This window comes from Macadamia integrifolia, unplaced genomic scaffold (assembly GCF_013358625.1).
Source record: "Macadamia integrifolia cultivar HAES 741 unplaced genomic scaffold, SCU_Mint_v3 scaffold3076, whole genome shotgun sequence".
Taxonomy (NCBI): domain Eukaryota; kingdom Viridiplantae; phylum Streptophyta; class Magnoliopsida; order Proteales; family Proteaceae; genus Macadamia; species Macadamia integrifolia.
The window spans coordinates 1-17445 of NW_024869183.1; the positions used below are offsets into that span (position 1 = coordinate 1).

The 17445-nt window shown below is 38.9% G+C and overlaps 1 protein-coding gene across 2 annotated transcripts; it reads right to left on the reverse strand.

Annotated features, from left to right (window-relative positions):
• Window positions 1–595: 595 nt before the first annotated feature.
• Window positions 596–15924, reverse strand: LOC122067710 (delta-aminolevulinic acid dehydratase, chloroplastic-like; the record flags this gene model as incomplete). Of its 2 annotated transcripts, XM_042631549.1 has the most annotated exon segments (10): window positions 596–717; window positions 819–874; window positions 13042–13111; window positions 13201–13284; window positions 13752–13820; window positions 14244–14317; window positions 14452–14563; window positions 14855–15186; window positions 15453–15532; window positions 15623–15687. In XM_042631549.1, coding segments are annotated over 10 exon segments (1049 nt in total), but the record flags the coding sequence as incomplete, so codon positions are not given.
• Window positions 15925–17445: the final 1521 nt, after the last annotated feature.

The following is a 17445-nucleotide window of genomic DNA, read 5'->3' on the forward strand; positions in this document are numbered from 1 at the left end:
ACAACTATTAAGATGGAAAAACAGTTCCATAGAAAGAGGAACGACCGACAAGTGATATTGGAGAAAGCAACTCCATGAGTAGATACATGATAAGTTTATTCCCTTTAGCAACATCAATTTAGGATATTGTAACAGATGAAATAGTTAATTCAGGGAATTGAAGCCCATTAATTATAGAAGTTGGGAACCTGTTCTCAATTTACTTAAAAGAGATGAGAAACTGAAAATACTTGCAGAAAAAAGTGACCAATTAGTTTCAATAATCTTGGAGTGATAAAAGCTTGTTAGCCTATAGAAATTTAAAAGTGATAAACAACAGAACTGGTTTTAGAGAAAAGTAAGCCATTGATTTCATTTGGGACCGAATAAAGATATAGCAGAAACCATAAAACATGAGACACTGTTTTTGAACCTCTTCAGAGTTGCTCTCAGTTAGTCCTTGTAATATACCTGACTCTTAACACCTAAATCTATCTAAAAGTTAAATGAAATTTTTTGATAAAAATAGATTGCTAATATAAAACACAAGGAGATGAATAGGGATAGTGATAAAGCACAAGAAACTAGGGATAGTGATAAAGCACAAGCAACTTACTTTGCTGTATATGACATGATAGACACATTTTGAAAACCTTCAGCATCCAGAGCTGCCCGAATGGCTCCCACACGACCATCCATCATGTCACTTGGACTGACAACGTCAGCTCCTGCTCGGGCCTAATAAAAATAACAAGATGATTAATTAACAAAAAATTTAGGGAATGAACTCCGAAGAATGTAGATACACTACCAATTTATATATAATCTTCTGAGGTTACCTGCGAGACAGCCTGTTTACATAACTGATGAACTGTTTCATCGTTCATTATAACTCCTGCAAGATATTGAGAACTATTAACAGCCAAACTAGGATAGAATGCTTGAGTGAATAATGAGACCACTCAAGCCTTTATTTATAATAAGCAAAGCAAAAGGAAAATTACAAGTATGCCCCCCTTCCACCGCCCCTCATTAATTAGGGTCAGTGGAAGGGGGAACAGCCTAGAATGCCCCTACGGCATTAGTTACATGATTCAACATTCTCCCTCAAGTTGGCATATAATTATCACGCATGCCCAACTTGACTAAACAAGGATGAAACATCTTTCCTGCTAACCCCTTAGTGAACACATCAGCTAACTGATCACCGGACTTCACAAAGGGAACACAAATGAAACCAGCATCCAACTGTACTTCATGAAGAGTTTGTCGATCTCCACATGCTTGGTACGGTCATGTTATACTGTGTTATGAACAATACAAATTGCAGCCTTATTATCACAATAGAGCATCATAGGATGATGAACAGGTACACCAATATCATCCAATAAAGCGCGTAACCACAACTCGCAAATTCTTTGTGCCATGGCACAAAATTCTAATTTAGCACTGGATCTAGCCACCACGTTCTACTTTTTACTACGCCAAATTGGTTGGAATTCATCCCATAACCCTAACAAACAGGCACATCCAAAAGTCTTTGGAGGAACTAGGAAGGATGAATTTCCTTAAAGAACATCAACAAGAGTTTGAAACTTGAGAGCACGAGTAGGTATATGGTTGACCAAGTAAGCAACAGTGAGGACAACATCGCTTCAATACTGACATGGGACCTATCTAGCAAACATGGCTCGAGAAATATCTAGCAAGTGTTTATTCTCGCATTCGGAAACTCCATTTTGAGCAGGAGTACCAACACAACTTGACTAAAAAAGAACCCCACGGTCAACAAGGTATTTTCTAAACTAACCCTCCATGTACTCTCTTCCATCATCACTATGGAGAATCTTCAGGGTGGCATTGAACTGAGTCTAAATCATCTTGTGGACCCCTTAAAAACAACTGAAAACTTCACTTTTGTATTGCATCATATACACCCAAGTAGTTCTAGAGTAGACATAAGCCCTCGTTTCTCAGAAATAGATGTCCGGCGAGACCGACCACACACATTAGAATGAGCCAAATGAAAGATTGAAGAACTTTTATTTAATGGTAAATAATTGTAACGAGTCTATTTAGCCAGAGTACAAGCCTCAAAAAAATCATCTCTAGTACAATCATGATTTAAAGTATCTCCGATACCGATACGATACCCTCCGATACGTATCTTAAATTTAGCCTACCAATACGATACACACCAATACGATACATGAAATTTTCAAAATCCTTTTGTATCGATATATATCCTAGGATACATACCGATATGCACCAATACACTATCGATACGTACTGATACTCTATGAAAAATATAAAATCGAGGTGAAATATACGTTTCAGTATGTATCGGTACGTATCAATGAGTATTTGTATGTATCGATCAGTATATATCGATGAGTATCAGTACCTATCAGTGAGTATCGGTATGTATCAATCAGTATGCATCGGTGAGTATCTGACTATCTGTATGTATCGATACAGTGTGCTATGGTCATATAATGGCTAAGATTGGTATTTTTTCAGAAAACACGATTTTTTGAGGGGTTTTTGTTCCAAAGTTGCTACCAGCCATATTTCTCTCTAACTAAAGTGGAAATCACGGTTGGGAACAAGGATATTACATTTATAGGACAACTACAAACCTTGAATTCTTAGTGTGATAACCTTAATTTAGTGTTTATGCATAATACATGTTATCAATAGCTTTTTTTAACAAATTTTTTATGCAAGTGTTTAAAAAGTGTTTCATATCCATTTATGTGTGTATCTTAGCGTATCTCCGATACGATATGATACCCTCCGATACGTATCTTAATTTTGGTCAATCGATATGGAGACCGATACCGATACTTTAATCCTTGAGTACAATGTTTAACTAAATGTAGAAGTAAAATAGATAAGGTCCCAACTGGTGGATGTCCTAAGCGACAGTGACATTGACATAAATCAGAGGAAGCAGAGTGTAGGTGATGAGGGGTGATAAAAGCTGCAGCCGTAAGGAGACAACCATCATCAAGAAAATAAAGACCACCCTACAACTTACCACATCCAATCGTCTTCCCAGTTACTAGATCCTGAAAAATGTAATGGAAAGGAAAAAAGTTTATTTTACAATTTAAGTCCTTAGTAAGGCTACTAATATATAGCAAATTACTAGTACAATTAGGGATATGTAAAACTGAAGATAAAGAGAGAAAAAAATATTGAATAGAACACTTTTCAGAGAGATATAATAGGATGCCATCTGCTACCCTAACTTTATCTCTGCCAAAGGTGGGTGAATACTGGTGAAATAAGCTAGAAGAGCCAACCATATGATCCGTGCCACCAGAGTCAATAATCCAAGGACTGGAGACTATCGATGCACAATGACCACCAAATAAAATACCTGAATGAGCAAAGTTGGAACCTGAAGGGACTAAATTGGTAGGAGTTGATGAATCAGAAGCCCTTTGCATACACCTGAAAGCCTGGGGTTCCTCCTGGGAGAGGCCTATATCGGTTACAGGTGGTGTGTCAATAGTCTGAGCCTGATTGGATTTCGATTTAGATCAATCACGAGCACGCTTTGCCTAAAAATCAGCAGGTTTTCCACGAAGCTTCCAACATGTTTCCTTGGTATAGTATGGCTTGTTGTAGTGCTCACATTTAACAACCTCCTTGGTGGTGTCACCAGTGCGATTTATTCCCTTAGAAGCAGTAGAGGAACCAGTCTGTAGGGCTGAGTTTTCAGTAATGGGAGGATGAAGCATAAAGATACGACGACACTCCTCCATATGAGCCAAAACAAAGGGTTGTTCCAAAGTAGGGAAGGGAGATCTATTAAGTACCTGGACATGAATCTGATCATATTCAACAGTCAAACCAGCTAAAAAATCATACACATTGATTTTGTCCATATGCTTAGTATAGGTCACGACAGTAGCCTAGGCCCCAGACAAAACAGCTAGACACTAACGCGACGCCTTGACAACTATCATTCAACTGTCTTCTTCTGTTGAGGAACATGGACCAGCTTCAATGTTTCTTTCTTTTTCACTTGCATCTCCTCAACCATAGCTACCTTCCACTATGACATCGCAATGGCTTCATGCCAGGTCTAGAGAATAGAGACAGATGATAAAGAAGACACAAAACTAAATAGGAGGGAAAAAGAGAGTCATAATACACAAACTTAACGCCATCAAGAGAGCCAACATTACAGGAGGGAAGACGGTTACAAAAATCTAGAGGAAGCAAATGTGTCAGAAGCCGCAAATTTGCGTGGTAAAGTAATGGTAGTGGTAATCTTGCCCTCCTTCGAACAAAAACCCGTGTCTCTAGTTGTTCTGAAATCGAGACAGTCTCCCCCTCAACTGGAGAATCTAAAGAATCTATTGGTAAGATAGAACTTCAGCAGCAACTTGTGGGGTAGCAACAAGAGGACTAGAAGGAGGTGACACATCTTCAAGTGTGGAAGAAGGCTTCCCTTAAAGAGGTAGCGTAAAGTAGTGTAAGGCGGACTCGTTGAACACAAACTCCATAACAACAAACCAATGCCAGGAAGGAGGATGGTAACAGTGGTAGCCCTTCTGAGAAGAATAATATCCCTGAAAAATACATCGAAGACCACAGGATCGAATTTCCCATTAGGGTGATAATCTTAAGCATAACATGCACACCCGAAGACCTTTGGTGGAATAGGAAAGTCCGTAGAACCCCAAAGGAGATCAAACTGACAGTAGAATCCAAAGACCTGAGAGGGCATCCAGTTGATCAAAAGAGTAGTCTTAAGGATCTCATCACTCTAGTATTGGGCGGTGGGGAACACGCATCTCAAACATAAGAGATCTGGCTACTTCACACAGTTGCCGATTCTTTTGTTCGGAAACACTATTTTGAGCAAGGGTGGCAACAGGTTTGTTGTACATCCCATAAGACGCAAGGTATTTTTGGTATGAGCCCACAAAAAATTCACGGCCATTGTCCATCCCTCCGGAGAACCTTAATATTGACCCCATACTGAGTTTGCACCATGCAGTGAAAATTCTGAAAATGCTGACCTCTCCTTTATGCCACATCATATAGACCCATGTAGTCTATGAGTGACAGTCAATAAAAGTGACAAACCATCAAAAGCCATTAACAGATAGTGCGGGAAGGACCCAGATATCAGAAAGTACTAAAGAAAATAAAGTGTCACTTCTATTACCCAAAACAAAATAGTTTATTCAAGTTTTCTTTGTCAAAACACATGCCTCACAAAAAAAAATCACTCGAATTACAATTTTTAAAGATGGAAAATCCTAGCTGAAGTTCCAAAGGGGAGATGTCCCAAACGTCGGTGCCATTGTAGTAACTCAGAAGGAAACAAGTAGGAAATCTGAAGAGCCTGACCAGAGACTGAAAAAGATCCATCATCCAAAAGATACAGACCACCACGCACCTATCACCAAGTCTTGAAAAACATAATGAAAGAAAAAAAAAAATTACAACGTGACTTAGCAATTGAAATTGGAGGTAATGCTACTAATGGATAGAGAATTATTAGGAAAACATGTAAAATTGAGGAAACTGATAAAGTAGGTGAGCAACAAACATAACCCTCTCCAGAGATAGAGGAATGGGTTCCATTTGCTAAACGAACACTATCTGTACTAGAGCAAGGACAATATTAGAGAAAAGTGGGGTAAAAACTGTTATATGATCTGATGCCCTGGAGTCAATGATCCACTAAAAGGAGTCAGAGGCACTATGATCGCAAAAAGGAATACTGAATTGGAAGGGTCAAAATCCACAGTGGAAGCAGTAATAGCATATGCAGGTTAAGGAGACTCCATTACGGTCAAAAAACATCAGAATGCAAATAGCTCCTCAGAGGAGAGAGAAGCAGGCAGTGTAGAGTCAAATGCGTCAGTGTGGCTGGCCTGATTAGAGTTTAAGTTCCCACGTCCCTTTCCACGACACTTACCAGAAGCATTAGCAGGGCGACTATAGAATTTCCAATAGTGTTCTTTGGTATGGCGTTCCTCACCACAATAGTTACATTTCACAAGAGCCTTAGTAGAAGAACCACCAAACTGGGGGTGTCACTGTGGGTTTGGGTGCCAGATAAGGGACAATCTTTTAGGAGTAGCGCTTAGCTGCGGAAACATATTAATCCGACGGCTATCTTCAAGCTGAACCATAGCATAAGACTGCTCTCTAGTGGGAAAGGGATCATGACTCAAAACATGGGCACAAATGTTATTATATGTGACATTGAGTCCTATCAAGAAGTCGTACACCCAATTCTTGTCTTCCTACTTCCGGAACTTGACAACATCAGCAATCAAGGTAGGTTGAAACTCCTTATAGAAATCTAACTCCTGACACAGATACCGTAGATCAGAGTAGTATTGTGACAGAGTTAATTCTCCCTATTTGAGATCATGTACATTCTTACGGAGTTCGAAGACCTATACATCATTCCCAACCTGGGAATAAGCATCCTGCGCAGATTTCCATACCTTGGCAGCGGAATCAAGAAGGAGATAGCCATGAGAAATCTGTGGTTGCATCGAACTGGTAAGAAAAGCCATAACCAGGAAATTGTCAACATTTGAACCTATACCAATAGGCTTCGTAGCAGTCCCTGTGAGATACCCATTGAGACCATGGGATTTAACAGAGATGCTACACAAACGTGACCACATCAGATAGGTGGTACCATCGAGCTTAATAACATACATAATGAATGCTGGAAAAGTGCCAGAAGAGTTTCCATCACAACCACCAGTGGTTGCAGTCGAAATATCTGACATAGTTACCACTCAAAGAGGTTGTAGTGAAGAAGAATTGCTGGAACACACTGATACACCCAACGCAAGTAACAGAAGCACCAAAAAGCAGGAAAAAAAAATTGATAAAGGGATAAACCCTGATAAAATTCGATTCTGGGTATAGCTCTACAATAGAGTCCTGAGATGGTAACGTGGCTAATACACACCACAACAAGGATAAATAGCACCAAACAAAGTCATCTTCAAGCCGACCGATGAATCATATAGGGAAGGACAAACTTGCTATCAAAAGTCGACCAGGGTGAGAAACCCCAAAAATCAATAAAGGAGTGAATTGGGTCTCTTAGATCATTAGAGAGGAGAGATCTGAGAGCCCAAGAAGAAAAATGGAAGGACTAGAGGCCACTCTTGGTGGTTTAAGAGACTAGCACCGAGAGAGGAAGACGATAGAAGAGGTGAGAGAGAGATGGAGGGAGGTGCAGGTGGGAGGCATTGAGTACAAAAACCAAGAAAGAGAGAGGGAGATAAGAGCCCTTAGGGTTTGGCTACAAGGCTCTGATTCCATGTTGAATGGAATAATGACTCATGCTAGATAGGACACAAGCCTCCTTTATTTATAATATAGAGTGGAACATTCCAGAATTGAGTGCAAGACAGAAATACCCCTATAATACAATTCAACTCTTATACACAATTTACAAAAAGATCCAACATATTCATTTTCGGATCAAATTAGAATATGTTAGGACCCAATGCAAATTAAACCCACTATAGTTCTATTCTCTACCAAGTGTATGATAAGATTTTTTAGAAGTCTACCGTGAGAAAGGAGGAGTCTACGCAAGTTGCAAACTCTTCCCTTGAGTTTCCCTAGTCCTATTAGGACTATAGGTTTGGGTTCCCTTAGTCCTATTAGGATTGTGGGTTTTCCTAGTCCTATTAGGACTGAATACAATTAGAAGTTAGCAATTAGTTTTTTTTTTTTTTTTTTTTGGATGGATAAATAATTTCATTACCAAACAGAGAAGAGAATATACAAAGGGGGGAAAAAGGGGGGAGGCAAACAAAGCCTACAAGAAAGGAAAGGCCGAGAGGAGGCCTACCAAGGGAAATAATTCCAGCCGAGCCAACCTAAAACAACCAAGAGGATACACCAAGGGGGGGAGAGCTAGGGGCAAGGGAGGAAAGGAGACCCCAGGAGGTAACAATACGCCTATTCTTTGGGGAGTCAGACGCCTTGCGAAGGTGGAGGCGACCAAGTTTAGAACTAACATCGAAGTAAATAGCTTTTCAAATCTTCTCAAAGGAGCTAACACCGAAGTAGTTCAGCAATTAGTATTAGAGCTAACATCGAAGTAGTTTAGCCATAGTTTTTAAGGCGCTGCTAAGGCATCGGCACTGATGCGATCTAGAGATGGTAAAGCAGTGCTCCGCCTTACGTGAAGTGGCGTCTTATGGGTTTTTTTTTTTTTTAAACATTTTAAAATTACTTGATGAAGATTCCAAATATAGATTTTTTATTGGTAGGTGTATGGTTTTGTTAACACTTGAAATGTATGGGATCAGCTTTACTCCACCAAAACAAACAAAACGAAAATACGATTCACAAACAGGGTTTGGATTTTGTCAAGGGTTTTAAGAAAGGGCTTTGAGAAGGAATCAAGGAACAAGGAAGAACCACTGATCCAGGCGACCATTTTGCTTCTGCAACGGTGAGCTTCATTCTTCTTTGACAGGAGTAGAAATATAGTGGATGACCTTAGGGCTTCGGCACTTATTTTGGCATCATAGAGGTAAGTATAATAAATACTTGTATTTTTTGTCTTCTTTTTTTTATATTTATAATTTTGTTCCATAATTATGTATTTATATTATATATTAATATGTTATGATGGTTGATGATTGACGAAGATGAACTTAGTTTATTCACTTTTGATTTGTTTTCTTGATGAATATCTTACATTGATATGAATATAAACCTTTAATATTTATCTAACATATGAGCATAGTTTTTAAGGCGCTGGTTAGGCGACGCCTTAGCAGCACCATAGCGCTGATGCGGTCTAGAGATGGTAAAGCAGTGCTCCGCCTTATGTGAAGTGGCGTCTTATGGGATTTTTTTTTTTAAAAACACATTTTAAAATTACTTGATGAAGATTTCAAATATAGATTGTTTAATGGTAGGTGTATGGTTTTGTTAACACTCGAGATGTATGGGATCAGCTTTACTCCATCAAAAATAACCAAAACAAACAAAACAAAAACACAATTCACAAACAGGGTTTGGATTTTGTCAAGGGTTTTAAGAAAAGGCTTTGAGAATGAATCAAGGAACAAGGAAGAACCACTGATCCAGGCGACAATTTTGCTCCGACAACGGTCATTTTGCTCCAACAGCAGTGAGTTTCATTCTTCTTTGACGGGAGTAGAAATATAGTGGATGACCTTAGGACTTAGGCACTCATTTTGGCATCATAGAGGTAAGTATAATAAATACTTGTATTTTTATGTCTTCTTTTCTTTATATTTATAATTTTGTTTCATAATTATGTATTTATTTTATATGTTAATATGTTATGATGATTAATGATTGATGATTGATGAAGATGAACTTAGTTTATTCACTTTATTGATTTGTTTTCTTGATGAATATCTTACATTGGTATGAATATGAACCTTTAATATTTATTTAACATATGAGTAATAGGATTCAACTAAGATTTGAGTCAAATAGATTGGTTTTATAAAAAAATTACACAGGAACGCTTTAGTCGATAAGGCGACGCTTTATGCCCGCCTTATCGCTAAGGCACTCTGAAAGACCCTCAAACGTCTCTGTCACCTTATCGCCTTAAAAACTATGCATATGAGTAATAGGATTCAACTAGGATTTGAGCCAAATAGATTGGTTTTATAAAAAAATTACACAAAAACGCTTTAGTCAATAAGGCGACGTTTTATGCCCGCCTTATCGCTAAGGCGCTCCGAAAGACCCTCAAACGCCTCCGTTGCCTTAACTCCTTAAAAACTATGAGTTTAGCAATTAGTATTAGTTTCCTATTTTGTTATACTTTGTTCTTTCCTATTCATGGTAGGACTTGCTATAGTTATTTGGTTCTTTCCTATTCCTAGTAGGACTTGCAATAACTATTGGTTCCTTTATATTCATAACAGGACTTATAATAGCGATTCTATTTAATGATGAAGGAGGGCAACCCCAATCTAATCGATTAGGACTCCCTTTGCTCCACAATAGCAGGTCTCTTTTCTCTCTTTTTTTCTTCTCCTCTCTTTACATGGTATCAGAGCTTAACAAGTCGCTGGTTTAAGAGTCATTCAAAGGTAATGCTACTAGTGAAGCTCTAGATCTAAGAAAAATAAGAACTAGGGTTTCAATGAAGGTTTGATGCAAATCATACCTGATTTTGTTCGTGTCTTCTATTTCTGAATTTGTCCTGAGCCGATTGTTGCTGAAGAAGCGATTTACTACTGTCAGGGGGAGATTGGAAATTATTTGTCTTGTGTGGTGCTCTTGGTTTTGGGATTCTTTGTGATGGTTGTTGGAAATTATTTATCCTTGTGACTACTACACGTGAGGGGGAGATTCAAATTATTATATGCTCAAGATTATTTCGTTTGAAGATGTATTTGCTTATGTTTTTCCTCAACAACTATTTTATTTTTTAAAGATGGTATATTCAGCAAACATGATATTGTTTGTTATATTTAACAACCTGATGTTGTTTGGTCTCCAACGACCTAAACCTGCCTATTTATCTGTGGAATTTTTTGTGAGAAATCTGTTTGAGAGATCTTTATTTGAGGCTCGTGAGTGCTTTTGTTGTAGCTATTGGGATTTGTAGTTTTTGTTGCAGTGCCCTCTTTAGGAAGGTCTTTTAATGTAGCAATTGGATGCTACACTTCTATTTTGAGATTATATGGTAGTGCTTTCTTTGGGAAGGGCTTTCGGTGCTATTGGAGTGCCTACTTTGGAAGAGCTTTTGTTGCTAATGGACTGCCTTCTTTGGGAAGGGCTTTCATTGGTGTTGGAGACTTGGAGTGCCTTCTTTGAGAAGGGCTTTTGTTGCTTTTGGACTGCCTTCTTTGGGAAGAGCTTTCGTTGGTGTTGGAGTGCCGTCTTTGGAAGGGTTTTCGTTGCTTTTGGAGTTGTTGATGGCTTTATGATGGCTGATTGGAATTCTCTATATGCTCATTAGAGTTCTTGTTGGTCCAAGTTAGAGCTTTCTTTTTCTATTTTTATACTCTAGCTTGAGGGGGAGTGTTAGAATTCTATAGAGCGAAAAGAGGCATTTTGTGTAAGTCACATACTCCCCCCCCCTTGGGTTTTCCTAGTCCTATTAAGAATACAGGTTTGGGTTTTCGAAGTCCTATTAGGACTGTGGGTTCACCTAGTCCTATTAGGACGGAATACAATTAGAAGTTAGCAATCACTATTAGTTTTCTATTTTGTTCCTTCCTAGTAGGGCTTGTAATAGCTATTAGGTTCTTTCGTATTCCTAGTAGGACCAGTAATAGCTATTATATTTAATGAATGAAGGAGGGCAGCCCCACTCTAATCGATTGGGACTCCCCTTACTCCACAATCATAGTCTCTCTTTCTCTCCCTTTTTCTTCTCTTCTCTGTACAAGATTGTTTGTATCATCCAAGACAGAGTTTCACAAGGGTCAAGATCCATACATAGAACTGATTACCTTGTGTCAAATCTACTGCAAATCACCAGTCACTTTGTCAAAAGAATAATATTTCCATCTTTCAAAACATGGTGACACACTACATAAAGCCCTGTCCTTATTAGCTCTACAAATTGGTTTCCAACCAATCAATTGGTTTCTCCTAAATTCCATAATTGAAACATCCATGACAATTGACAGGAAAATCTATAAGATGGCAGCAAAAAAGAGATTCTATATAAAGCATAGAATGAGTAAAAGAGAAAATCTTGAATGAATGAACTGGAATATAGGGATAGAATCTGTATAATCAACCAGTAAAAAGGTAAGCGAAATTCAATTGAGAGGCCAAAATCATGTGCAAGGAGCCTATCACTGCTCAATTGAGAACAACTGATATGGTCCAACTTGAAAGCAGCAAAGACTAGGGTAAGGCCGAACAACTTAGGTCGAGGTAGTGATTACAACATTGAGGTTCATGATTAAACAGAGGACATGGCCCTCAACAAAGTAGATTAGAAATATAGGATTTGTGTAGCTGAACCAAAGTGGTGTAAGATTTTGTTGATAAGAGATAAGTTAATATGATTAATGTTTAACCAGGAGCCTCACTTTTTAATTCCATCTCATTGTTTAAAATGTACATCGAGTCATTTGTATATGAGAATGTGGATGATCCCAAATAAGAGGTGTGTTTCTGTAATATGGGATCATATATAACAAAGGACCAAAAACATAACCAGACAAATCTGACATTTGGATGTATAAAGAATAACGACTTCTTCCAAGGAAAGAAAAATATATCTAATACTGATCTTAAAGTACCTAACCAATATCCACATAGACTATTTTGTTTCCTTGTCCATTCCTAAGAAAAACTAATGGTTCCCACTTATAACGAAATAAATCAAACAACACAGGTCCCTGAAAAATTTTGCATCCAAGACAATGACACTAATTTGGAAACTACTTGTCTCTAGAATGCAACCATGGCAACAAAATGCAAAGTTATATGCTTAATTGTAGGAATGGTTATAGGCTGGGGTGAATGCATTACCCATCCAGAATTGCACCACTCCTAAAGGGGGATGTTTGGCGAGGGTTACTCAGTTTTCAGTCAGGCTCCAATTTCATCATTTGGTAGGCCCATATTGCATTCAGGTTGCACAAAACCAATACCTCTTAGTAAGAGCTGATATTCTGTAGCCTATTTCTATGCCTTCATTATCCATTTGCTTACTCTTAATATTATGTTTCTCTGCATCTTCTACCCTGCCCCAACCTGGTTAGTTTCTTACCTAGCCCATCATATTTGCAGTTCTGGTCAGGTTAGGGTTGAGGCTAGGTCAATCAAGTGGTGTTCTGGATAGTCTGAAACCATACCAGATCTGCCCACGTGCAAAGAGTGGAAACTAATTTTGTTTACTAATAAATAGGTTTCAAGGTACTAATGAAATATTGAGTTATTCATTGTAAAATAAAAAAATAAAAAAAGGTAATTCTTAATACTCAATGGTATAAACCAACTTAAGTCCAGAGGTTAAAATTCAATAACTAAGGTTCATGAAGAGATTCAGATGGGTGAAAATTGAAATTTGAGAATCCATCATACCATCTTCTCGAACAATGCCATCATGTCCATCAGAGGAATAAGGATCCAATGCAACATCAGTGTAGATGACCTAAAGAGTGAAATTGAAAGGCCTAAATAACTGCCAAAATTCTACATGAAGAGAAAAACACAAAAGATGGTGCATAAATAATTACTTACAATGTCAGGGTACTTGTCTTTGAGAAGCCGTATTGCCCGAGGCACTAGACCATTGTCATTGTATGCTTCATCTCCAGTAGGAGACTTAAGTGACAAAGATAAAAATATTCACACATCATTCTATGTCATAGGGAAGAAATATATATATATATATATATAAAGAGAGAGAGAGAGCAACCCAGTGCAAAAGACTCTTGCTACTACAGGGTCTGGGAGTGGCAAATGTATGCAGCCTTACATTTATATGAGAGAGAGACAGAAACCCCAAGGGGGTAGCCAAGTTGGCAAGGGACCTTCACCTCAAGAAGCCTGTGGTTCTAAGTTCGACTCCTCCTACCTCCCTGGGCCACTCACACGTGGGGTTTAGTACTCTTCACTGCTTTATTTGAAAGTTAAATGGTTCTCATTCAACACCGGTATGACCCGGTCCATGCGTTTGTCGGGCCAGTATGGACCCACGGGACTAGTTAGGCCCAAAGGCCTAGATACCCATCGTTGGCCCAAAAAAAAAAAATGAAGAAGAAGAGAGAGAGAGAGAGAGAGAGAGAAACCTTTAGAGCTTCTGGGACTTTGGGGAAAAGCACAACACTATTAATACCAACATCCCTGGCCTTGTAAACCTGCAACAAGTGAATTCTTAGTTATTCATGAGCATGGGCAACAGGTAAGAGGGAGAATTTGGTGTAGCATCACAATCATCTGCTGCATAAAGTTATACTACAATTTGTAGGCAAACTTCTGTTTACCTGTATTATAATAAACTTAACAAATGCAATTGACATAATGCCGAAAACAGTAGAATCTCCATGTTCAAAGTGAAGAAAGGTGGACAATGTTTCCCATGGGGTCCCAATAAAAGTCCACACAGCTATGTTAAGCTCAAGCACTTGTTCATAGAAACCAACATGGTATAACCCACAGGAACAGATTACAGCGACTTTGCTCAGAGATGATCATGTACAGTGCTGATATACAGTGGTACAAATTGAGTTTTCCTTTATTTCCCTAATTGCAGCATTAGAACTAGCATAAGGTTTAGTCACCTCTTCTATGAGTCCATGTCTCCATCCCAACCTATAACATCCAGGCATGGCTCCAATTGGGTTGTCCTCTTCACCTGAAAATTTTGCAGGATAAGACAGGCAAATGTATGCATGCCCATATATAAAAGAATAATGATAAACAAATTACAAACAATCTTCTGGAACAGAGCATATGAAATAAAGATAGAGAACATCTGTCACTACGAACCTTCATGAATAAAAAGTGGATAAACAAAATTTGCAGGAGATATAGATGTCTCCTGGAAAGCTGATCTCAGTACAGGTGACTTCCGATTACGACGAGGACGCCTACTGAGTAGCTGAAACAAAATACCAGTTCTTTCTCTAAAATGGTAGTATTAACACATTATATAATATATAAAAGTAAACCCCTCCATCAAATCACCAGGCAAAAATACCAAAAACTTATCTATCTCAAACAAATTCAATTACCAAGCAGCTGTTGGTTTGCAGATTTGATAATTCATTCTAACCTATTAACTCCATCAAATTCACCAATGTGGCTCCCTTTGGAAACTATCATAGTAATGTAATTTATGACATCCAAACAACATAACTAGCAGTTAATGTAAGGAATGAAAAAGTCATACGAGTGGAGAGATAACAGGTGTTCCAGATGGTGCAGCAGCTTTAGGAGGAATGGGTGGTGCTTCAGGAACATTTCCAGCCACAACAGTAGCTTCACATTCCTCATCACTTAATCCCAACTTCTCCGGTGAGCGTTCCCACTCTTCACTTGCTCTGATTACCAGCAGAGGCCGGTTTTGTGTCTTAATTGTTCGCCGAGCATTAACAAACTTGACATTGGTTGATGGTCTCAAGCCAATGTGGTTTCGACCATCCAAAGGTCTAATTATTCCAACATTACTTGTAGAAATGGAGAAAGCGTAAGCCATGGCTTCAATATTTATAGTTTGAGTGTCTGCAATGGAGCATTTCTAGGGCGTCAGCAAACCCGAAGCAAAGAAAGCTAAATTGTCATGGTTCTGATAACAAAAACTTCCATCAAACTACAGAGAAAGAATTCAATTTGAAGCTAGTAATCAGAAAGCAGCAAAAGACCTAATTTAGATGAGCTCAGCTGATCTCAACAAGAATGATGAGATGGGTAGGCAATAAAAGAGCTGAAAACTCCAAGAAGAAATGGAATCTCAGAAACCAAGCACATTTGAAGTTGAAGAAATTGACCTCTTTCAAGGCAGAGACCCAATTTAGATGAGCTGAGGTGATCGCAACAAGAATGAAGAGATGGGCAGGCAAGAAAAAAGCTGAAAACTCCAAGAAGAAATGGAATCTTAGAAACCAAGCACATTTGAAGTTGAAGAAATTGACCTCTCCAAGGCGATTAGATGGGTTACCCAGTTGAGCAGAGTATGAGATTATAGCATCCGAATGTAATAAAAATCATGATTGAATAAACAGAAATGAAAATAGAACAAATTGAACAAAAATTCGAATGAATTCGAGAGAATTCAATAAAGGATGATGAGTCATGAATCTTACCTGGTGCGCCCAGAGACGAATATGGGAGTTAAGCTGAAAGCGAGGCAGGAGGCCTTATCTCCTAATCAATCAAAGTTTAGATGACTCGATCAATCAATATAGGAAGAGGAGCATCCATGATCATCTCCCAGACCACCAACCACAGAGTGGGGTTTGACCGTTTGATTCTCTGATGATCCGTTGCCACCAACCAAAGACTCAAAATGCCACATTCACTTCACGTGACCATTTGCCATCACCATTGTCGTCATCCTCACCAAAACCCATGTATTAGATAATGGATCAGATCGGTGGAACGCCGCCGATTTAAATCGGAATCGGCAATTTATTTTGGAATCACTTGCGGGTTAGGACTTGGGAGCTTCATTTAGCATCACCACTTCTTTATGGAAGAGGCTCCTGATGCCAAGGGTGTTTCTCCTTCTTGATAGTCCAAAAACGTGACGAAGGCGTGCAAAGGTTTTCTAGGGTAGGACGGAATTGGCCCTCGAGTACAAAGGTAAAAGGGAGTTTGACTGCATGACTCACCCCGGGTTCCAGATAATATTTGGGGTTGAAAAAAGAAAAAAAAGATTACATGACCCACCGTCAAGCAAGGACGAAAGTCAACCTTATTGATCTGATGGAACCAAGTGGAAGGGTCATCATTCAATGAATTAGGGCGTGCTTGATTGCATGATTCTATGGAACATATTTCTGTAGAATTGTGATTCCATAATTATTTTTGTGTTTGGTTGCCAATGACAATAAACCATGGTAGATTGACGTGATTCGACGAAAACATCATTTTACACTTAAAGGGATTCGATGGTGAGATCATCACAATAGATAATAGATTTGAGTCATGTAATTCTAGCCCCCTATAAAAGCAACAGCTCACCTCATAATCACTTTTATCAGGTTGTGATTCTAAGAGGCCTCCGCTTCTAGCAGCATCATCGTCCTTGAGCGAATTGACGAAGCCTTCTGCACAAAACCCAGTGTGCTTCTAGGTATGAACTCTCTCTCTCTCTCTCTCTCTGCAAATCATCTCTACAATTTTGTCGGATGTTAAGAATGAGTACCTTATATGCATTAATATTGATGTGACAAAAGCTGTAGAGCCCCGCTCTTTAAACCCGATTTATTGATTGGTTAGCTCGATTTGGTCTAACAGTGTCTGAATCATAACGAGCTGATGTCGGTGCCTTGCGGTACATGATAGCAAGGGTGACGTCAAATGCGGGGTGGCCGGATGAGATTGAGTCAGTACCCAAGATGATCCGCACGCCTAAGCCTTGCCCTTGCACATATCACCAGGTCATATATAAATATGAAAGGTACGATATCGTATTGAATGATAGAAACTTGGTCCACAACACATAACGAGAGTGAAGTACATGTTAAGACTCCATTTTCCTCCAATATATAGCAAGATTAGCTTGTGTGGCCAACTGGTGGGTGTCACTGGTAGGTGCGAGACCCACCAGTGTTACCCACCTATTGGGGTATTGTGGAGCTCAGCATACCCGGCTTGGATGAGCACATGTGTCTCAGCCTCCTCGTCGTAATGAAATCTTGTATGCTCGATGATATTGCTACCTCGCCCAAAAATGTAGTTTAATGCTATTTGGTCCATAAATGGACAAAACCAAACGGACCTTAAAAGGTATTTCTAATACTAGGGTATAAATAGCTT